Genomic DNA, 18,096 nt, shown 5'->3' with positions numbered 1-18,096 from the left:
AAAGTCTTCCTTATCCTCGTGAACATTCTTCTGCATCCATCATGGTTTCAATCTCTCAAAGAATCAAGGGCAACATTTTGCTCCTCTCCGTGGCTGCTCACGGTGTCTCTGCGGCCTATGGCGGCTTCTCCTCGCTGAAGACCTTGTTCACTTTGTGAGAACTCACGCAAAACATTACAAAGAACACATTCACTGACAAAATATCCTCAGCGGTGATTCTTACACTAGAACACGATTCATTCTGACCAACGCTCAGCCGTCCTCGGCGAACCCTTTCGGCAACCCAAGCTACCCCGGCCCGACTAGCGCCAACGGCGAGAACTGGATCCAATACCTGACGACGAAGTACAACGAATCCCTACTTCTGACTTACAACTTCGCATACAGCGGAGCAACCCTTGATGCCGATATAGTCGACTCCGGCGTGGACGTTGTCAATCAGATTGACGATCAGTTTCTTCCCTACTACAGCGGCAGCAATCAGACCTGGGACCCTGCGACCACGCTCTTCGGATTTTGGATCGGAATTAACGACATTGGCAAGTCTTACACTGACGGTAACGCTACTGTGCGTCATCCTGTAATCTTCGAACGGTACGAGGCGTTGCTGGAGAAGATGTACGACGCAGGAGCAAGGAACTACCTGTTTCTCAACGTCCCACCGTTGGAACGGATGCCGAGAACCACGCAGTCAAGCGCTGCTGCCACGCGTATCCCACTCGAGAAAGCAGCTGTCGAGGATTGGAACGGACGCCTTCGTGTTCTTGCGCGAGACTGGAGGCAAGCCCACAGTGACGTGACTGTTTTCCAGTACGATACCTACGGGCTCTTTGACAGGGTCATTGATACCCCTGAGCGATACAAGGAGACAGCTGTGTACAAGAACACTACAACATACTGCTCCGCTTACCAGAAGTAAGTCAATTCCCCAAAGTCTTCAACTCTATCACTCACTCATTTTTCCAAATTATTAGTGGTACCCCAGAGCCGGACACCAAGTGGGATAACTGCACTTACGCTGCGGATGAGTATATGTGGATTAACAATCTCCATCCTACTTCACCCGTCCATTCTCTTCTGGCCAAGAACATCGCAAAGTCGTTGGCTTGAACTAGTGACAAGACGTTCCAACCTCTTCTTGTCTGGGAACTCATATTAGGCAACATTGCGGGGGAAGCGGTTCGAGGCATGTGTGGCGTCAAGTACAGAAGATTGAAGCCGAAATTGCAATGTAATGAATCATTAAATCCAAGTATGAGCACGAACAGCAAGTATCGTGTGTAATGGCTTGCCATCGAAAACCAGTTTGTGCGAGTCTAGGTTAATTATGATTTGGAACTCGGGAGACGCCAAAAGTCCTACTCTACTTGCACCTCGCAGTGCGCTGTGGACAAACCAAGCTTCAGTTTCGGTTGGCCCCTTCTAGACAGCGAGGTGGTGACCCGAATGCCCTCGCACTGCTGAGACCGATGTTGAAACCTGAACCCCTCCAGTAGCGTAGGGTGATGATCATAGTCCTCTGATTGACATCGCAAAGCATCGAGAATACAGAGGCTTCTGAATCCTTCTTCGCCCTCGAGCTTATCCAACGTGTGCCACGACTTCTATCTCCACTCGCATATCGTCTTCTCCAAGTCTTGGCACGCCAACGCAAGTCCAAAGGGGCTGATGGTTTGGCATCCATTTCCGGAAGTTTCGTACCATGGCAGCTAGTGCCTCATTACTAATGGGTACATGGTACGAATTAACTCGGTAGACCTGCGACCACCCTTTTCCGCCAGCGTCCCTGAGGCACCGTTCCACGTTTTCGAAAGCAAGGTCAATCTGTGCGTTGATCCCCTTCTCAAACTCTCCGGTGATCGGATCCCAGCCACCTGCAATCCAATATCCAGTCAGAGAAGTCGACAAAGTGTAAGGTTTTCATGGAAGACCGACCTTGTCCTGCGCATTCAATGCGGTCACCAACTCGCACTGCTTGGCTATACGAGAACTTTTGCTGCTTTTCGACACCCTGCCCCTCATAGGCGAAGAACTTCAAGTGCGACATTATTGCAGAATTAATCTGGAGAAATCGGAGGGTTGCACTTTGGTGATAGAGTGAATTGGAAATTTTAAGATGACTTTGAAATCGAGAGTCATTCGAGGTGGGCTGAATGGAAAAGTATGGAAATGTATGCTCACGCTAGTGACTTCAAACGGAATATAATTTCCACCGGAGCTTCCCATGGAGTCGATTGCCATCATCCACTCATCGCGCAATATAAGCAATGTCGTTATCGTTCTATCCTTATCTACGGAATTCAACTTCCATTAGACCATGAAAAAAGAATAAACCGTCACTTGTCGTCCTGCTGTACATACCGGCCTCTATCGATGACATGGCTGCTAGTGGGTCCCGCGATATCAGCTGGTATGAGCGGATTCAAAGCGAACCCGAGGCGGAATACATATTCCAGCTAGACAACATTGTGGCCACCATCAACTCCTGAGTCAATCTGCCACGTAAGCTTAAGTGGTGATTGCAGTCTCTTATCGGACGAAATCAAGGTTACTTTCGGTGAGGTCTCCCGGTGCAATGCGACTTGCAAATTGCGATAATAGGGGTGCGTGTTTTCATCAGCTTGGTATTGAAAGCTTACATTGCAGTATTCTTTGGAAGAAGATATGGATAGACCAGCAACATTTCGAGGGCACAAATAGCTAACTTGAAGATAGATGTGTTGACTTCTTCAAATTTGGATTACATCCAGTGTCAAGAGCTGGCGATGATTTTCGAATGCCAACCGAAGCCATATTTCTTTCGCTACTATGTAATAAGGTTCGAAGTCAGCTCAGAGCTCGGCCTGAGGTTCTGAAGTACAACGGCAAGCCAGACTCGACTCACCTTGCTGCCTGAACCACCTACCTTGATGAGAGAATGCAGAGAAAAGGCAAAAGATCATCATGTACAAATCCAAAAGGAAACGTCAAGCTCAGCGTCAGAATCGACGCTCCATATTATCACAGCAACGCTCCCATCCCAACATCACATTGACAACATACCAATACTCAACTGCAAACACTCCAGTGACACTCAACAAGACAAGCCCGCCAGATCAAACTGTAGTCAACATGATGTTTGGCTTGCAAAGCATCATCGCTGTTCTCCTGGCTGCCGGCGCCCTCGCGAGACCGAAGGCTCTTCAAGGCAAGCACCTCCCCCTTTAGACGCTGCCGCAGTGCTGGCGGGACTGCGCTCAGGAACTCGACAAATCAAAGAAACCTTTGACATCATCACAGTCAGCATTTCTGAATTCTGCGCTGACCAGAAAACATGGTTTCCAGCATGTTCTCTGGGCGATGTATGGGCATGCGGCACGATGAAGTGCGCCAACCAAAGCGACAACGAGATGTCAGTGATCAGGTGGTACACCGAAGTCTGCCACTTTGATTTGCTCAAGTCAGAGTTGTGAAGATTTTTCGTACGCTACTGCATTCTTTTATCAGAGCGGTAGGGACTGCAGAGCGCAAGGATGGTGCATAGGCGACAATATCAAGGGTCACAGAGACAGTAAGGAGAATAAGTAGACTTGGGTCAACCGACTAAGACGCTTGCTTGTCCAGAAACATTTGACGGCATAGATGAGATCTCGTGAGCCAAGCACGTTGCAGGATGTTCGGACAATTATGGGTAAAGGGGTTTAGGATGACTTCTTTTGGAAACCTGCATGAGGGATTTACGCTGAATTGAGGCGTACACATGGACAAAAAAAGAAACATAGTCGGAAGATTGACATGATATTGGATTCTTTGCTGAGTGTCTCTCCCTATACAGCTCGACTTATATTACACCGAGGGCAGCGTATATGGCGGCAAATGCGATGGGATCTGCAGGTGATTGCTTAGTGAAACGTACATCAAGTATGCGTCCTCGGAGAACAAAGTGCCCTGGCTGGAGAATGACTCGGGATAAAGTTTCCGTCCACAAACCTAGACAATCCACGCCAAGAGAAAGATGATGTGATAAGATGATGCTGAGTATCGTGTTCTCCACGTGCTCCACCATGTAAGTTACAAAACTTCCTGTTAAGCATAGAACAGGCAACTTTACGCTCATTGCTCTCTTCAGCTCATAACACAGACTTTAGGAATATCAACTAAGGTCTTGGCTCATGGTAATAAGGTAGTGTTCCTCGTTAAAACGAATGGCCGAAAGTCTGGGCTATCGATTGTGATTTCAAGTATAAATAGGCAGCCTTATTCGCAAGATGCAAGATGAGTCTCATCACCCTTCATTCATCAGTATGAGGGGCTAGCCCTCAGTTTATTCAACTTAGGGGTGCCTTAATTATAGTAATCTAAGCTAAAGAAAGGAAGTTTTTAGGATGCTCCTTATATAGAAGAAAAATAGGTAGTTAATTATATTAAGTTATACTTTATAAGTAAATAATATAATAATATAATTTTTTATATTTAGTTTACTTTTAATTTTTTTTCTCTTATTAACTTATATAGTAGTAAGTTATTTAGTTATTACTAAAGCTATGATTAATACTAATACTTCTCTTATACTTTCTACTAGTTCTCTAGTTATTTCTATTTTTAACGCTCTTATTACTACTTCTATTTTAATATTACTTTTAATTAAATTTAATAAAGCTTAATTATATTACTTTACTTAAGTTTATTTAGATATAGTTAAGGGTTTCTATAAATTTTATTATAAATTTATCTTATTTTACTTGCAAATTCTAATTACGTTTTAGTTTATTAATATTATTATCACTATTTATACTAAATAAGAGAAATAAGAGTTTTATTTTTAGAGTTTTTATTTTACTTACTTTTTACTTATTTTAAGCTTATCTTAGTTTTATTATGCTTTTCTATAGCTTTATATTATAATAAAGTATTTTTACTTCTCTTTATTTTCTTAATTATAACTTACTTTATTACCATTTCTTTTATTTTACTCTTAAAGTTACCTAACTTAGTTATACTGAAAATAATAATATATTTCCCTATTAAAACTTTTATTTATTCTTTTATATAAAGTATATTTTAACTTTATTACTTTAATATCTCTATTTATATCTACTCTTAGAAATAATAATTTTATCCTAAAAATTATAAGCTAATATAAAATATTATAAATATAGTATAATCTTTTTAGTTTTCAAGTAATATTTTATATAAAGCTTACATATTTAATATACTTATAGGGGGTTAAGAAGGTAATTAAAAAATTAAAAAGCTTATATAATAGTACTCTATATGAGTAATTAATCTAAATACTATCTAGCTAAGGTATATTATTTACCTTTATAATAATATATTTAAAGTAAAGAAAGAATAAAGTAAAAGCTTTATTATACTTTGTCTTAAGTTTTAATAGCTTTTCAAGAACTTTATTTTTTATATTTAAGTTATTATAAGTACAGTTTAAATATATTAAGAAGGTATTTAACTTAAATAAACTATTACTACTTCTTAAGTTATAGAAAGCTATAACTACTAATTATATTTTAAGTTCTAAATAGGAGTTAATTAAATATTACATTTCTTAGTTATTTAAATAGAAAGTTAAATCTATTTTAATCTAATTATATATCTATTATACTTATATAATATATTTATTATAGCTTCCTCTAAACTTAAGGAGGTTAGAGAGAGGTTTTAAACGCTAAATATTATTTATTTCCTAAGAAATATTTAGCTTAAAGAGTAGTAATATTAATAGTAATACTAATAGAGTTACTATAGGATTTAATATTACCAATACTAAAGTATTATTAACTATAGTAGTTTATACTAAATTTATAGCTAGTTTATTATTAACTTACTATGGAACTATTAAGTTATTAAATTAGTTATTAAGCTTATTATTAGTTATATAGATTATTTTAAAAACTTCTTTATTTACTAATATTAATTTTAAGCTAGCTATTTCTAACTTAGTTAGCTTTATTTTCTACTTACTATCTATTATACTATATAACTAATAAAGTAAATATTTAAAAAAGCTTAAATATATAAGAAGCTAGCTTTCAGTTTATTTAACTTAAGGGTACTTTAATTATAGTAATCTAAGCTAAAGAAAAGAAGTTTCTAAGGTACTCCTTTGTAACAGGCTAGGTCTGTCACATGGGATGCTCTCGGCTATGTTCGGCACTGAGTAAGACATCAAGGGATAGGATATCAAGGGATAGGATATCAGGGTCGAAGATAAAAGGGCATGTAGATGTAGCTGAGATGAACAAGAAACCTTCCTTCCTCATCTGAGGATTCTCATTTGAGAAAGGAAGTACGAGTTGCAACATTGCTCCTACCAACCCTTTGCATCCTTATATAGAAGAAAAATAAGTATAAGGTACTTATTAAGTAAATATAGTTACTAGAGATAGAGTTCCTAGTAGTCTATAGTATTACTTAAACGTAATAAGTAGGCGTAGCTTATAATATTAGTTATATAAATATAATTAAAATATTTTAAATATTTTATAAAGAATTCTTTAATAAACTTTTATATAACTAAGGATATATAAGAGGTCCCTCTTATTCTCACTACCTCTTATATATCTAGTAAACTACCTCTATTAACTACTACTATATTATAGTAATTATATATATATATTTTTAAGTCTTTTTAATAAAGTTCTATACTTTAATAATATAAAGTATTTAGTTTAATTAATATTATATAGCTTAGTTATTTATCTTAAAGTTTATTTTAATATATTTAAAATATTTCTATACTTTGATTTAATAATATATCATTTTATTAAAATATATGAATAGAAAGTAGTAGACTATTTAATATAATATTAAGTTTTATATTAAGGGATGAAGTTATATATATAAAAATCTATATACTTTATCTTAATTCTTTTAAGTAATTATAAAGAGATTATTATTACTTTTAAAGTAGTAATAGATAGTATTAATATAGTATAACGTGGTTGATAAGCGAGTCGATCAGACAAGCGAGTCGATCACTGTAAGGGTCTAGGACAAGGTCGGTGCCATTGGTCTAGCCTACTACTACGAGTACAATAAATCTTCTTGAAGAACAGGAAACAGAACCGTATCCTCCCTATTTCCTGGGCATTCTTATAACCTTGCCATTGACCTTGTCGATATTCCTGGAACCTTCTAGCGAATGCGCCATTGGATTTGGTGGGTCCAATGAGTCGTGGCTGAGGGTCTTGCCGAAGGCCGAACACCGGTCCATAGACCGTGACAATCACCTTAGCAAAATTATAGTAGGCTGCACGCGAAAATTTGGTAAGAAATTGTTAGTACATACGTTAGTAATAATATTTTAATATTAAAGGAGTAATAAGTTATAGTAGTATAAAGAGGGAGATACTTACTCTTTATAATTAAAGCGATTTACGCTCTCTTTATATACCCCTATAGGTAGCTATAGAGGTTTCTCTATAAACTATCTTAGCTTTTAAATATTTCTCTATGAGAGTTATATAGCAGTCAATTAGGTGCGCCTCAAGGTAGCAAACTGCAGAAGAAAATTTAGAAGGGAAGAAAGAAATATTTTGAAATCATTTATAATACAAAGAAAATGAGATTTTTTCTGCTTCTTGTTGCTGCAGCCAGCGCAATAGCAGCCGCGGTCGGAAACAATGAGAATAAACTCGTCAATCGCTAATTTACTTCCTTAAAGAAAATGACGGCTTTTTTGCCGCTGTTTTAGGCGGGTTCGGCCGCCGGATTCAGCGGGACATCTGCCCAAAATCCCTCGCCGCTTTAGCCCTTCCACAGGGGGAACGGGGCACTTGAACCCCTGCGCCTGTCAGGCTTCGTACCTTGAGGTACCATGTGAGGTATCTCAGCCACATCTCCCAGAGCTGCTCAACTACCACCTATGCTTTCTCCAAGCACTTGGATTGTGCTAGTTTGCCTTCGTACTTGATGCGCTGCCCTGAAGCAGCCAAAAATGGCCATCACAATGGTTTCTTCCATGGCCTGCTTTCTCCTTCTATATAAACTGCAGCCGCTGCGCCGCCCCAAGTAGTGGCTTTCTCAAGTCATTCGCTCCTACTAATCCCTTGCTCATCTCCCAACTTTCCTCGGTTTACCATGCCTCGACGTCGCAAGACCAACGCAGACATCCACGATTCTGACGCGTCCTTGTCCTCCGACGATGGACACTACGATGGCGATGATACCTTCGACGCAAAAGAGCACGACGGTGATTCGGACACCGATGCGACCGACGTCGAAGACGAGGATTGCGACGTAGAAGACCAGATCCGGCTCTTCGAAGAAGACACACATTCGTCCGAATACTGGCGACGCAAGGTCGAGGGTTTCAATGAGGATGTCTATGCCTGCCAAGATTACAGCCTTGGGACGACGGCGCTTCTCGATGCAGTGGCAGACCAGTGGCGCCAGTAAGTTTCCACTAACCCTGCGCATCGTACAAACCGCTCACGATGCAAATTCGCAGGTTCTGTCTCGTTCTCAAGCGTAACGTGGCAGATTGCTACGCGACCATTTCCCTCGGCCTTTTGCACGGCTTTTTCGACTGGGTCCTGTGCCAGAAAGTTGGCAAGAACGGCAGGCGGAAACGTGGAGTTAAGAAGAAGAGCTCGCTGGGCACATACTGGAAGGTCTTTCGGCTCGTCTTTGAGAGAGCCGTGGGCGACAAGATGGACCCGAAGCTGAACCGCGGCATGCACAGAGCAGGTATCTCCCACCGCGACGTTCGCGTTCTCACTAACGAATCTAGGTCCTGCGCGATCTCGCCAAGAGGTATGGTTTGAGCGAACAGCGGCGAGCCAACCGCGGTATGACGATCGATGATCTCAAACAGCAGATCGAGACCACATTGGGAACCACGAGGAAGTCATTCAAGTTGGGAGAGTTGCGTATCCTCGCCGTGCTCTTTCTCCTGCTGCTTGCCCCGGCAGGGTCTCGTCCAGAAGCCACTTTGAAGCTACGGTTCAAGGACATCAAGGTGTCTTTGGCTAGGGATCCGGAAGGCGGCCCACACAGACTCCTCCTTCGACTCACTCCGGAGTTCACCAAAACGTACCTTGGCGAGAAGGAACAGTAAGTACAGTTTCGGTCCGCTAGTCATGGTGAAGCATGCTCACGTCCTTGTAGCAAAACATACACAATCCCCGAAACCATATTTGACCCTTCCCTGCTCCTAAGCCCCCATGTCTTCCTCTTGGGCATCCTTTTCCGACATCAAGCATTCAAAGCACCCAGCCTTACGTCGCCGCATCATCTCAGCAAGCTCGACATCCATGATGGCGAGAAAGAGCTTCCCCTGCCATTCAAGGACGACCTGGGTGACACCTTTATTTTCCGCAAAGCCGTTTACACCATGACGGGTTACCAGATTTCCCTCAACGAGCGTATAACCGCCGGGATGATGAACGGCTGGATCAAGAGAATCGGCGAAATTTTGGGATTCAACTATCCCACGACCGCGTACACTTTACGCTACAACGCAGCCAATGCGTTTGACCAAAGCGGTTGGTCCCGTCAAACACTCAATGACCACCTCAGCTGACTCCGATCATAGTTGATGTCAGCGATGCCCTCCGAAACTTGGCCATGGGACACAGCAACTCGGATCCTTTTCAGAAGCACTACCTCGGGCGGAACATCTCAGCCGATCTCTGGGGCATCATTCGGGGACAGAAGCCACAGCAGGCCCTCATGAAGCAGTCCTGCAGCATCGGTCACTCCATCTCCAAGCGTCGCCCCATCGATCTCACGCCAGAGCAATCCGACTCTGTTGCCAAGCACCCCGACGTGTTGAGGCTGACCCGAGCCCTGCAAGGATTCCGTCGAGGCTCCGAGCAGGCAAAAGAGATTCGACGGAACATCAAAAATGAGAAAGCCAGGATAAGGAGACAGCTAAAGCAGAAATCCAGAGAGAAATGGGACGACAAGCAGGCCGTAGTCGACGTTGAGTGTCAGATCAAGGGCCCCGGGCTTGCCAAAATCGCAACAGAAGAAACTTCGCGGCCTCAGGGGCAAGCTCAAAAGCGACTGCTCGCGAAGCTCACTGCTCCGGTCGTCAACACACTTGAGGGCCAGTATCGTCGAAGAGACGATGCTATCGAAGCAGTGTCCACATACTGTCTTGTCCAAGAAGGATGCACGTCACGCCAGCCCCAACATCGACTAACAAAGGAAAAGGTCCCTCCTAAGTCAGGTCACCCCCAGGAGGGCGATCTCCTGCCCAAAGCTGTACTCTCCTCCGTCTTCGCGGCCGACGGGAATGAACGGTCAAGGCGATGCTTTATATGTGTTGGTCAAGCCTTGCATCTGCAACCGGGTAATGAAGACCAGTTGCCGGACCTGACCCATGTGTTTTCCAATTCTAGCGATTTGACCAGACACTTCAAACGCAAGCACCTTAATGGCATCCCAAAGGATGATCAGGTAGATTGCAAGGTTTGTGATATGACTGTCAAGGACAAGATGCATTTCCAGCATCATGCCCTGAAGATACATGGCACCGTTTCATGAGCGATGACCGTGTTCAGACGAAGAAGTTGTCAGGAAGACGGTGCTGTATGGGCCAACTTTAACACAAAGACGACGTCATTAGATCTCTTCACATCAATACATTTACTATTGCTTTTCAGATACTAGCGCGGTTGACTCCATGGTACGCTTCTGACGTGAAAGGCCTTCTCAGAACAGAAGAATGAAGCTCTGCACAAATTCTCTAACCGATTTCCCTGCCGATATACTTTGTCACTTTAGCACAAAGCAAGATGTCTGGCTCAATATGGCGTCGCAGAGAAAAGTCCCTTCCCGCGAACCCTCTTTTCCAACACGTAGAACTCGGTTTCTACACGGATAGCTACGTTGAGTCCGAGTGCCCTGAACCAACACAATACTTCTGTACTGTCGGACGGCTAACCGCAAAGAACACCCGCTTGGTCTGCTAAACGACTTTGCAGACTTTATTCGGTTGCAGCGCAATCATGTTGCAGAATAGGCCGGGTGGTGTTTTGTTTTATTTCCTATTCCGTTTGGGTGGTGTGAAGTATCCATGAAGCGATCTCACTCTTAGCCACTTGTTAGATTCGCAAACCGACCCCCCGTCTACGGGAGACGGATTGGCCAAAAAATTACTAACAGAACTGCCCACGACTGACCCATCAAAGCCTTGTATACAGGGGTTGAGCGGTTTGCGAATCTAACAAGTGGCTACGGTATGCGTACGCTGCATACGAATGAAATATTCAGATAGAGTAGTTAGGAAGGAATCGGGAACCACATAAGCGATCTCACTTATTCAGCAGGCGGTGAACTTCGCGACGAAGAAGGTATCCATTCTAGCAGGCGGTGTGCTAGCTCAGTCAGAGATCGGAAGTCGGCATATGGGAGCGCGGGACTAAGCTGTATTTGACAGGCGGTGTAGAAGATAGGGTGAGCGGTATGAAGTATCCTGGACGCTGTCTAATTTATGCAGTAGGCGGTGAGTGTGAAACGGATGCTCATTTCAGCAGGCGGTGTGCTCGCCTTAGGGGGATTAGAACTAGGCTGTATTGGACAGGCGGTGTAGAATGATGGCAAGCATCACCCGTCAGGTGACGCAGGTCGGAACTCGGTCTCAGACCCGACACCCGAATGCCGGCCCGAATCCCGTCTACGTAAGGGATCAGCCATCCATTTGACGACCGTAAGGCGACTTTTAGCGTCGAACTGTGATTGGGCTGTGATTGGTTACTCGATTTGTTAATTGGGCATTTTCTGAGGAGGCCTGATTCGCCAAAACACCAAAGGCGTAATCGCGGTCGTCAAATGTCATGCCGCTTATGGGTCACATTTATCTGGTGTGAAGGATGAAGCGATTTATGTCAAGCTGTGAAGGCTAGCTACTACACAATTTCCCAGGCATCACTGTGATTGAGTTGTACCCCAAGCAAGTCTTCTGTCATCATAATATCTCCCGAAACCATAAAGCAAACTACGTTGACCTTTTGATTTCACTCCGAGATCTTCTGCCCTCAAAGTCCAGCGGCGACCGTATCACGGGGATCGGGTAGGTCGCTTCCTTCAAAGCGTCAGCGCCGAAGAGTCACACAGTGCGAATGAACTTACCAGCTCAGCCCTAGACCTAGGGAAACTGTGCTGATTGGAAGACGTGTACTCATAGTACCGGTTGTTGTACCGGACCTGAATGTATACGTCGGCCACGTATCGTCGTCGGATCTGTTCGCAGCGCCACATCATGTTGTTGACCGCCTTGTGACAGTTTTCATTGGTTCTGTCCCTCTTTTTTGGAGGATGCTGTGGAGAAGACATGTTCAACTGCTGGTTACCAACTGCACCAAGCGCTGATTGAGCTCTGTGCACAGGTAAAGAGGGCGCCTATTGTTCTGTGGCAGGGCGACTCGTGCTACAGTATCAATCATATATTGCTCTCTTATTTACAACAAACTTCGTTATCAAGCCTCCGACCTAGCCTGTCAGCAGACAATTTTCGACTGGAGCGCAAGATGGATTGTGTATCAAACTCTGAAAGTTGCTTTGCTGTCTGTGAACAGGCGGATGTGGCTTTAATATCGAGGGCAAGGACATGAATCGAACGAGACTACTAGACCAAGGCCTTCATTTCGGCTTCAACCTCACACCGTTCGAGTTCGGAAGCTGGCGCGGCGGCAGAGTGCGGGCTTTCATGCCAATCATGCACCTCGGCACGTCCACAACATCCAAAGTACCCCGCAACAGCAGTCCGATCGACCAGATGGGCCGTGTGGACGGAGATTAGGCACGTTCGAAGTGGATCTCTTCGAGTGCCCATATCCGTACTGTGGATTCACGTGCTCAGCGCACGTTCTCACTTTGGAACCAACGAACACCCATAGCTTGAAGGCCTGAACCATGCCGTAACGAACATTTCGTGGAGTGGAATCGCCCTCAAACATCACGTGCAAATGACTCATTCCGCGTTGTCTCCGTTGCGGGTCACCGCATCATGCGAGCTATCTTGAACGGAACACGTCACAAGGCGACGGCGTCCAGAAACGGATATCGCATAGTGCCCCTGTCGCCAGAAATGGCTTTTTACCCATGAGGTTGCTGCAGAAATGGACCCAGCTTTATCAGCTGCTGGTATGATTAACTTGACCACCCAAACAAACCAAGAGCTATTATTGCGTCTCCGCACTGCTTGCGCAGACTTGCTTCGGATCTAAGCTGCATTGGCGACCCTGCTTAAGCAGGGTCTTGCGTGCGCCGTCTCTCCCAAGCGGGCTTCCGCATATGCAGATTCTCCTACGCACATCTCTGGGTGCGCAGATATGCCTAAGCAATCTTCTGCGTACGCAGCTAGTACGAGTAACAACCCGCTGACGTGACTCCACGCCGCCGCCCATGCGAGTAGATGATGGGCCAATAATGTCGTCTTGGCCAATACTGAAGAATCCACGGAGAGGTAAATCCAACTTCTAGGCCAATATCTGTGCAGGCTACTGTACAGTGGTGACGGTCTATTCGCACTGAGCGGATCGTAACACAAGTTCAAGCTATCTTGCATCCAGCGGCCCCCCTCCCCAAGGCATTCAATCAAGTTTGAGGCCCATAATTGACTTGATTGCCAGATCCCGATGCTAACCTTGATTGATTGCCAATTAATTGCAAGTAATTGGCAAATATCCCTCTATATAGGGGGGCCCTAGGGGCCTCGAGGGGGTGGCCTCTAGAGGGGAGGGTCCGGAAGGTTAGGGCCCGGGAGGGCAGCCCCCGGAGGGGAACCCCCTAGAAGGGGGGCCGGAAGGGAGGCCGGAGTTCGGGCCTCGGGTCCGGCCCGGCCGACTTCCGTTTTGCAGACCCCCTAGGCCCTAGTAACCCCCCCTCCCCCCTGTCAAAAGAGTCAAGGCAATCAATCAAGTTTGAGGGTCATGATTGACTTGATTGACTGGCGATGGCTTCATAATTGATTGATTGATTGATTGAACTTGACAAGTTTACTTGCCTTGCGGTGGGCGCTGCTTGCATCATCGGGGATCGTTAGATTGGAATGGTGACTGTAGTATCTATGCATGCTCTCTGTGGAAGAAACTATTCATGAACTTCACAGTTCGTCCCAATGGTAACAGCACGCAAAGATAACTCAAAGTACTTGTAACGCAATCTTGAGCGAAAGTCTCTTATTGCCCATGAGGATCAATCCATCAATCCACCTTGCGACGGAGCCCGTCCATTAAATATTGATACACCCCGCACAGAGCGCACGAAACGACAAGCCACCATCCCGTCACTGTCGTCGTGGCTATCGACGTTGCCGACCACTGGCCTCCGTGGACGGTGTAGATGTTCAGAATGGTGGACAAGAACCCAATCAACGAGTTTGCCAGCGTAGGACTGCGGTTTTGTAAGTGAAACAAATCCACGGAGATCGGCCAAACACAGCCTCTTACATGACAATGTGCTGATGCACCCAGACGTAGTTCGCACGCCATCTGAACCATAGCCAGGCCAGGCCGATGGATGCGACGCCCGAAAGCACGGACGCGAGAGCAATCAGACAGTCGTTGACCCAGTCAGAGACGGCCTGCCCAACGCTGCCCATGTCCTCGAGAACTTGCGACCGCCTGAGTGAAGCAAATGTGGAGGGGAAGACGATATAGCCCGCCAACAACAGCCAGGAGAAAGCCTTTGCTAGGAGTGACCACCACCAGTCTATCTCTCTGTCGTTCTCCAGCACCATCTGATCGTATCTAGAGATCGCATAGGTCTTGGCCTTGTCATCGTCATCGTGCCTGGCAGGGAGAGAGTCACCGTATTTCATAGTCGCCCGCTGCGGTCTACTTACTGTAATGATCCTGCCCTTGGGATTTTGATCAGTATTCTCGCAAACAACACTGGCGAGGCGATGCAGCATGGTTATGAGCCTGGAGCCACATTCTGCTCACGAACAGATCATCACAGTACGTAGCAGATGCTGGAAGAGGAGCCTCATGTATCGCCAATTTTCTTCCATATGATGAGAATATCTGCAGAAAAGGAGACGATATAGGCAGCCATGCTGTAGACGTGCGCGGGAGCAGGATCGGACCTGCCTCTTCCCGCCACTATCTGCTTTGAACCGTCCGAGGTCCGATTCTCCATTTCGTGCTGGCACACCATCTGACACGACAGCCTAAAATGCGGTACAATTTTCGAGATAGGCTGCTGTTTCCTTCTTCATGCGCGAGAGTGTTTCCATGTGTAGATCTTGCAGCTGCCCGGTCAACTCGACGAGTTCTCTCACGAGGCCGATTATGACCGTCCATAGCTGCCGTGACACCTTCAGCTTACGGTGCAGTGCCGTATTCTCCTCCTGCAAGAGAGATATGGCCGCATAATGCTGCTCTTCGGCCTGCCTTGTGAGCCTAGTGAGCAGGTCGTCGAGCTCGAACGTGTCAGAATATACGCTTGATGTGCGGCGAGGTTCCATCGTTGCTACGGCACTTTCCACAGTCTGGCCTCTGTCTTTAAGTATCTCGAAGACGTCTGCTTTTTGCTCAGTGACCAGCATCAAGCAGAGACAGTTGTGCCCAGCTGTCAACTGCGAAAAGTCGTCGGGTGCGGGCAGCAACTGTCTGACGGCCGACATGCTGACGGAAGTGCAGATGCGCCAATCTTTGAGGGTGTCTTGTCAATCCCGCGTGGCGCCCACCATTGACGCCGTAGTCGACCGTCACCAGCCAACAGTCTTCGCCTTTTCAAGGAACCTGTCAGTGGACGCCATACGGTTCGAACAGTTCTGTCGGCACCCTCCTCCTCTACGGCTTATCAAGGGCGTGGTCAAGCGCGTCCTTGCGCGTTTGCTGCCCTGCAACGCCGACATATGGGACTTTCCGTCAGGTTTGGAGGCCTTTCTGCGCCATCTGCTGCTATGGGCCGACATAAATGGAGCGGCATTCTGCGGCAGTCTGATCTACCTGGAGCGAGCTCTGCGGCGGTCGCAGAGCACTCTGACGACGGAAAAGAGTCGGCATCTACGCCTCTTGGCGTCCATAATCGTTGCTCGGAAATACATGGAAGACGACGCCTACGATACGCCGTTCTGGACCGATCTCGTGGCCGGTGTAAGCTCTTTTCGTTTCACAGACGATGACATCAACGAAGCAGAGAGGGCCCTTTTGGAAGATGTTGCTTGGGATCTGAGTATCAGCAGCCAGCAAATGTATGTGACATCCAGGGTGGTCCAGGATTTGGTCACCACTTCCCCGCTGGAATAGAGACCACAGGCTCCCGCCGTCACGTCAGTGCGCAGCAGTATTGATATGCCCGCCGCAAGCAAGTCAATTCATTTTACCTGACTACAGGAATAATAGTCTGGTGAATGCAGCTACGACAGAATGGGCAGTTGTCCAACATTAGGTAGAACCCCTTGCAGATAGCATGACCGCAAGGCATTATCCGTCACCTCGTCCTTCAAAGTCAACGACGAAGATCCTGATCATCTCCAGACTTCTTTCCCGCGAAAGCTCTGTCTATCTAAGTAACAAATCAAATCACCGGATGTCTAGCAACGGAACACAGCAGCGCAGGCCACACATTGTTTCCTGTGAAGGAACGGTCCTGCCTCTCTATTTCACATGCAGGTGGAAGGAAAAGGAGAGGTGGGATGGGAAAGCAAGCAGAGAGGCCTTCGGCCGCCTATGGCCAGGACTTTAGCTTTTAGGCTGGGCTCGGCGTTTTACCCCCGTCACGTAGATTTCGTTGACACTGTCTTGAGGTGGCCATACTTGCTTTGACTTGTCTACGTACTATAGCAACTTCAGGGCTCGAATTATGCCTCATTGCCCCTCCACGCCGCCCTTTCAAGTTGGCTGTTTCACGTGGCATTCTCGTTGCTCATCGCAGATAAGTTCGTGAATGGCTTGCTCTGAGCGCTGAAGACAGCATCATCGTCGATGATCGACCTTTTCCGCCTGAAGTCAGACCATGCCGGAGGAGTTGTACCGGAACGAGGTCCGACTCCACAGCTCATTGCCGCACATCTGCATTTTCAGCCCGTCGAGATACGTTCTGAGGGAGTCGGAACAGCCCTGCTGTACCCGCTCGGCGATGAGACCATCCACCATCTCGGCCCACCCGTGGCACATCGCCCAGAGGACGGGCTTTGCGCTCTCGGGCGAAAGGTTGCATTCGTCCGACAAAACTTGAACGATGTTTGAGACGACCGCACCTTGAGCGTCGATCTCTCTCTCAGCCCGGCACTCTTTGTCCCAGCTGGTCACATCGTTCACAACCGATATGTGGCGCGAGAAGGGGACTTCAATGGCAGCTGTCGACTCGAGTTCATCTTTGCTGAGACGGATGCCTTGTGAGAAGCGTTGCAGGGCCAGGAGCAGCCTGTGATGAGTCTAGTCAGCCAGGCTCAAGACTTCCAGAGATGAGATGGTGCTTACTGGGCGGCTACGTCGCGTTCTCTGTACTGCAAGTAGTCGGCGATGCCTTTCTTCGCTAAGCGCCCGCTGTCTGTTTGCGAGCGCCAGAAGTCAAACATGGGCTCCACCAGGTCCTGTGCCAGGTGAGCGTCGACAGTCTTCATTTCGTTCCAGACGTCGCCGACGATCTTCTCGATGGGTGACTCGTCGCTCGGCTTTGTATCACCGGTGACTATGGACATCAACCTCTTGTTGTAGGATGCGCCTTTCTCCAGAGACATGTGCTCTAGCAGGTCTTTTTCGCGCCTAGACGTTAGCAAGCGCCCCTGGGGATACAAATGACAGTCTCGGGAATACGGCCTACCATCGAGGAGAAAGAGCATGACGGACAAGCGACAGGCAGCCGTGATCCGGTCTGGCAAAGACGAAGGGTACTGGCAGCAGTGCCAAGTCGGGAGTCCCTCGGCGGCGAATTTCAGCCGAGCTCTCTCGTTTGGGAACGGCCAATGTTCGAGAAAGTACTGGTTAACATCCGCGCACACCGTCAAATCCGTGCTTCGGGCGTGAACGATGGTGGTTGACGCATGGCGCAAGTCGGGTCGCCCCGCCAGAGATGCCTGTTGGACTTCCATTGGCCGGCGATAAGGAAGTCAGTCTGCTGTGTCTGCTGTGTCTGCTGTGTCTGCTGTGTCTGCTGGGTACAGTATGAGAAAGCGCTGTCTGCGGTGCGTAGGGTGTG

At 46.5% G+C, this 18,096-nt stretch overlaps 7 protein-coding genes across 7 annotated transcripts; 3 read left to right on the top strand and 4 right to left on the bottom strand.

Moving 5' to 3' along the window:
• Positions 1 to 41: 41 nt before the first annotated feature.
• aes1-4 (Acetylesterase) lies at positions 42 to 1,110 on the top strand (the record flags this gene model as incomplete). Its single annotated transcript, XM_032024622.1, has 3 exons — positions 42 to 154; positions 211 to 915; positions 975 to 1,110. The coding sequence occupies 3 exons, from the start codon at positions 42 to 44 to the stop codon at positions 1,108 to 1,110; spliced, it is 954 nt and encodes a 317-aa protein (XP_031878697.1).
• A 471-nt stretch (positions 1,111 to 1,581) lies between these two features.
• CGGC5_v016091 (RutC family protein) lies at positions 1,582 to 2,047 on the bottom strand (the record flags this gene model as incomplete). The annotated part of the gene is made up of 2 exons (XM_066153460.1): positions 1,582 to 1,874; positions 1,936 to 2,047. The coding sequence occupies 2 exons, from the start codon at positions 2,045 to 2,047 to the stop codon at positions 1,582 to 1,584; spliced, it is 405 nt and encodes a 134-aa protein (XP_066007102.1).
• Positions 2,048 to 8,076: 6,029 nt separating this feature from the next.
• CGGC5_v016090 (uncharacterized protein) lies at positions 8,077 to 10,488 on the top strand (the record flags this gene model as incomplete). The annotated part of the gene is made up of 6 exons (XM_066153459.1): positions 8,077 to 8,390; positions 8,447 to 8,685; positions 8,729 to 8,751; positions 8,816 to 9,051; positions 9,106 to 9,482; positions 9,533 to 10,488. The coding sequence occupies 6 exons, from the start codon at positions 8,077 to 8,079 to the stop codon at positions 10,486 to 10,488; spliced, it is 2,145 nt and encodes a 714-aa protein (XP_066007103.1).
• Positions 10,489 to 11,941: 1,453 nt separating this feature from the next.
• On the bottom strand, positions 11,942 to 12,207 carry CGGC5_v016089 (uncharacterized protein; the record flags this gene model as incomplete). Its single annotated transcript, XM_066153458.1, has 2 exons — positions 11,942 to 12,028; positions 12,076 to 12,207. 2 exons carry the CDS (start codon positions 12,205 to 12,207, stop codon positions 11,942 to 11,944), a joined length of 219 nt encoding a protein of 72 aa, XP_066007158.1.
• A 1,943-nt stretch (positions 12,208 to 14,150) lies between these two features.
• On the bottom strand, positions 14,151 to 15,415 carry CGGC5_v016088 (uncharacterized protein; the record flags this gene model as incomplete). Its single annotated transcript, XM_032027638.1, has 4 exons — positions 14,151 to 14,340; positions 14,397 to 14,738; positions 14,792 to 14,801; positions 15,277 to 15,415. 4 exons carry the CDS (start codon positions 15,413 to 15,415, stop codon positions 14,151 to 14,153), a joined length of 681 nt encoding a protein of 226 aa, XP_031876015.1.
• Positions 15,416 to 15,572: 157 nt separating this feature from the next.
• Positions 15,573 to 16,465, top strand: CGGC5_v016087 (uncharacterized protein; the record flags this gene model as incomplete). Its single annotated transcript, XM_066153457.1, has 4 exons — positions 15,573 to 16,049; positions 16,139 to 16,147; positions 16,299 to 16,344; positions 16,434 to 16,465. 4 exons carry the CDS (start codon positions 15,573 to 15,575, stop codon positions 16,463 to 16,465), a joined length of 564 nt encoding a protein of 187 aa, XP_066007107.1.
• Positions 16,466 to 16,904: 439 nt separating this feature from the next.
• prx2-0 (Aristolochene synthase) lies at positions 16,905 to 17,740 on the bottom strand (the record flags this gene model as incomplete). The annotated part of the gene is made up of 3 exons (XM_032027640.1): positions 16,905 to 17,322; positions 17,379 to 17,652; positions 17,722 to 17,740. 3 exons carry the CDS (start codon positions 17,738 to 17,740, stop codon positions 16,905 to 16,907), a joined length of 711 nt encoding a protein of 236 aa, XP_031876016.1.
• Between the last annotated feature and the right edge of the window lie 356 nt (positions 17,741 to 18,096).

This window comes from Colletotrichum fructicola, assembly GCF_000319635.2.
Source record: "Colletotrichum fructicola Nara gc5 chromosome Unknown KSG_Nara_v1_contig10, whole genome shotgun sequence".
Taxonomy (NCBI): Eukaryota; Fungi; Ascomycota; class Sordariomycetes; order Glomerellales; family Glomerellaceae; genus Colletotrichum; species Colletotrichum fructicola.
This window is presented reverse-complemented; position numbering and strand designations above follow the sequence as displayed.